Here is a 2,500-nt window from a genome sequence, read left to right on the forward strand (position 1 = left end):
ACTTCCGCAAAAGTGAAGGTTTTCTCCACGTTTGACCACTGGAAGAGGTATTTTCAGGTGCCCAGGAACCCAGAAGACATCTTGAACACCGCTATCATAACCCACATTAATAATTACACCTTTAATTATTCCTGCTTTGGCCTTCCTAATGCTTGGGCTGCTTTTCAACTTATCTTGGACTGCATCTTCAAGGCCCTCCCCTTTTGTGTATTCTCCGCAGACGACATACTTGTGTTTTCTTTCTCCAAAGAGGAATAAACCATCATCTATGCACCGTGCTCAACCACCTACAACAGAACAGCCTTCTCCAGTACGACAAGTGTAACTTTGGCACCAACGAAGTATCGTTCTTAGGGCACCACATCATTGCTGAAGGGGTTCACCCCTCCCTGAACAGATAGCAGACGTTCAGAACTTCCCATGGCCACGACTGTCAAAGCACTGCAAAAATTCTTGGGCATGATCAACTATTACCCCATTTTCCTGGCAGCCATTGCCACCTTTCTAGTTCCCCTTTACACTTCCCTGAAGGGCAAGCCACAAGACCTAAAATAGAAGCAACCTTCTTCAACTTAAAGAATACCCTATTAACAGCTGCTGCTCTCAGTTTTCGTGTGCCACATGCACGTCTTATTCCCCCCAATGATGCCAGTGACGTTGCTATTGGGGCTGTACTCGAGCAGGAGGCCACCTGTTCATCCAGCTATCAACTTTTTTTCAGTAGAAAACTGTCTAAAGGGGAATACGGCTATTCTACCTTTGACCGCGAATTTCTGGCGTTGTATTTGGTTTTTGTCAATTTTCCGCTTTTTGGAAGGTATTACATTCGCCATTCACATGGTCCACATGCCTTTGTGCTTGCCTTCACTTGACAGTCTGACACATGGTCCACCCAACACATTTCCGCTATGAATGAATAACATCGTACCTTTCAGTAGCTTCCAGAGAAAATAAATAACATTGCCAGTGCATGTCAATAAATAGATTGGCTGCCATTCACATGGAATTGTATAACAATACCTTGACCGAAGAATAAAAAAAAAAACCAAACATGTAGGACATCCTGCACATCCCTCCGTTGAGAGGACGTCCCCCTCGGTGACTTTAACTCCACCCTCCTCTCTGACGTTAGTAGTGGTAGATCCATCCTGTGAATACCTTCTCCCATCCACCGGTAATTAATTTTTGGCTATTCACATCCCTCATGCTGTTCGACAACAGAGCTACTGAGGATGAATTTAATTTATCATGGCATTACTAAAGATGCCAAGGATTGGGTCTGTGCCTGTACTTCATGTCATACATTAAAAGTACATGGATACACTGATTCAGGAGTGGGCACCTTCCCTTAACCTCAGCGGTGTCTTTTCCATATTCATGTCGATGTCGTAGGTCTCCTACCCACATCACAAGGACATCGTTACCTGCTTACCATCATCAAATGCTTCACTAGTTGGCCTGAAGACATTCAAATGGAAACTGCAACAACCGGCTTGTGTATATCTTCCTTATACTTAGGAAGGATAGCGAGATTTGGTATCTCTAAGCATAATACTTCTAATAGGGTACCACTTTCACATCTCAATTGCGAACATCATTAGCGAATCTCTTTAGAATCCTTCTTCATTGGACAACTGCATATAACTTTGATGGCAGCGGAATGGTTGAATGTTCTCACCCTACCTTCAAAGCAGCTTTGATGTCTTGCTAGAAGATTTTCAACTGGTTTACGTAGCTTTCCTGGGACCTCTTGGTACTGGTGTATGGACACCCATTAGTCGTCTCTGCCGGACATATCATATCTGCAACCTTCCCCAACAATCTCCACTGACTACGTCACGTTATGGAAAAATTTACTACATGCCAACAGACTTACAAGCCCTCAGCTAAGCAGCACATACCGTCAGATCTGTACAAAGCAACGTACGTTTACCTGCTCAACAACAATATCAAACCACCGTTAACGCCCCCTTACACTGGCCCTTTCCGCGTATTCCATTGTACGTCTAAAGCATTCATCTGTAACTTGCATGGCAAAGATTGATCACTTAAAACCAGCATATCTCCAACCAGTTGACCTTCTTATACTAAGCATCTCAAGAGCAAGATTCCCAACTTCATATGTATGTCATTTTTAGGACGGGAGTCGAGTAACTTACAGGTTTGACACTCGTACATTGATACGGTATTTTTCTTTTTGATTGTATATCGCCTCTACATCTCTCTGTCAATTGTACCAGTTCAAACCTTTTGTTCTTGCATTCATTTGTTATAATTTTGTGACCTTACACTGAAACTGTTGTAGAAATGAAGTTACTTGCATTTACTTCATGCCTCGGTTATCATGGCGATACGCACACAACCATTGATATGGGAGCAAACTAAAGTAGAGGTTATTCTAATATGTAACATGAAAAAACGTACATGGACATGATGTATAATGAGAATGAATGATAATAGATGGATGTTAAGGATAAAGAGCAGGTCCCTAGGGATTGGA

The 2,500-nt window shown here is 42.6% G+C and overlaps 1 protein-coding gene across 1 annotated transcript in view; it reads left to right on the top strand.

Moving 5' to 3' along the window:
* Positions 1-1,711, top strand: part of LOC137631517 (uncharacterized) — a 19,130-nt gene extending 17,419 nt beyond the window's left edge. Inside the window, exons 3-5 of the mRNA XM_068363271.1 lie at positions 221-321; positions 491-671; positions 1,565-1,711. Of these exons, the coding sequence (XP_068219372.1) occupies positions 221-321; positions 491-671; positions 1,565-1,711 (429 nt within the window). The remainder of the gene's footprint in view (positions 1-220; positions 322-490; positions 672-1,564) is intronic.
* The last annotated feature ends 789 nt before the right edge of the window (positions 1,712-2,500 follow it).

Source organism: Palaemon carinicauda, chromosome 3, assembly GCF_036898095.1.
Source record: "Palaemon carinicauda isolate YSFRI2023 chromosome 3, ASM3689809v2, whole genome shotgun sequence".
NCBI lineage: Eukaryota > Metazoa > Arthropoda > Malacostraca > Decapoda > Palaemonidae > Palaemon > Palaemon carinicauda.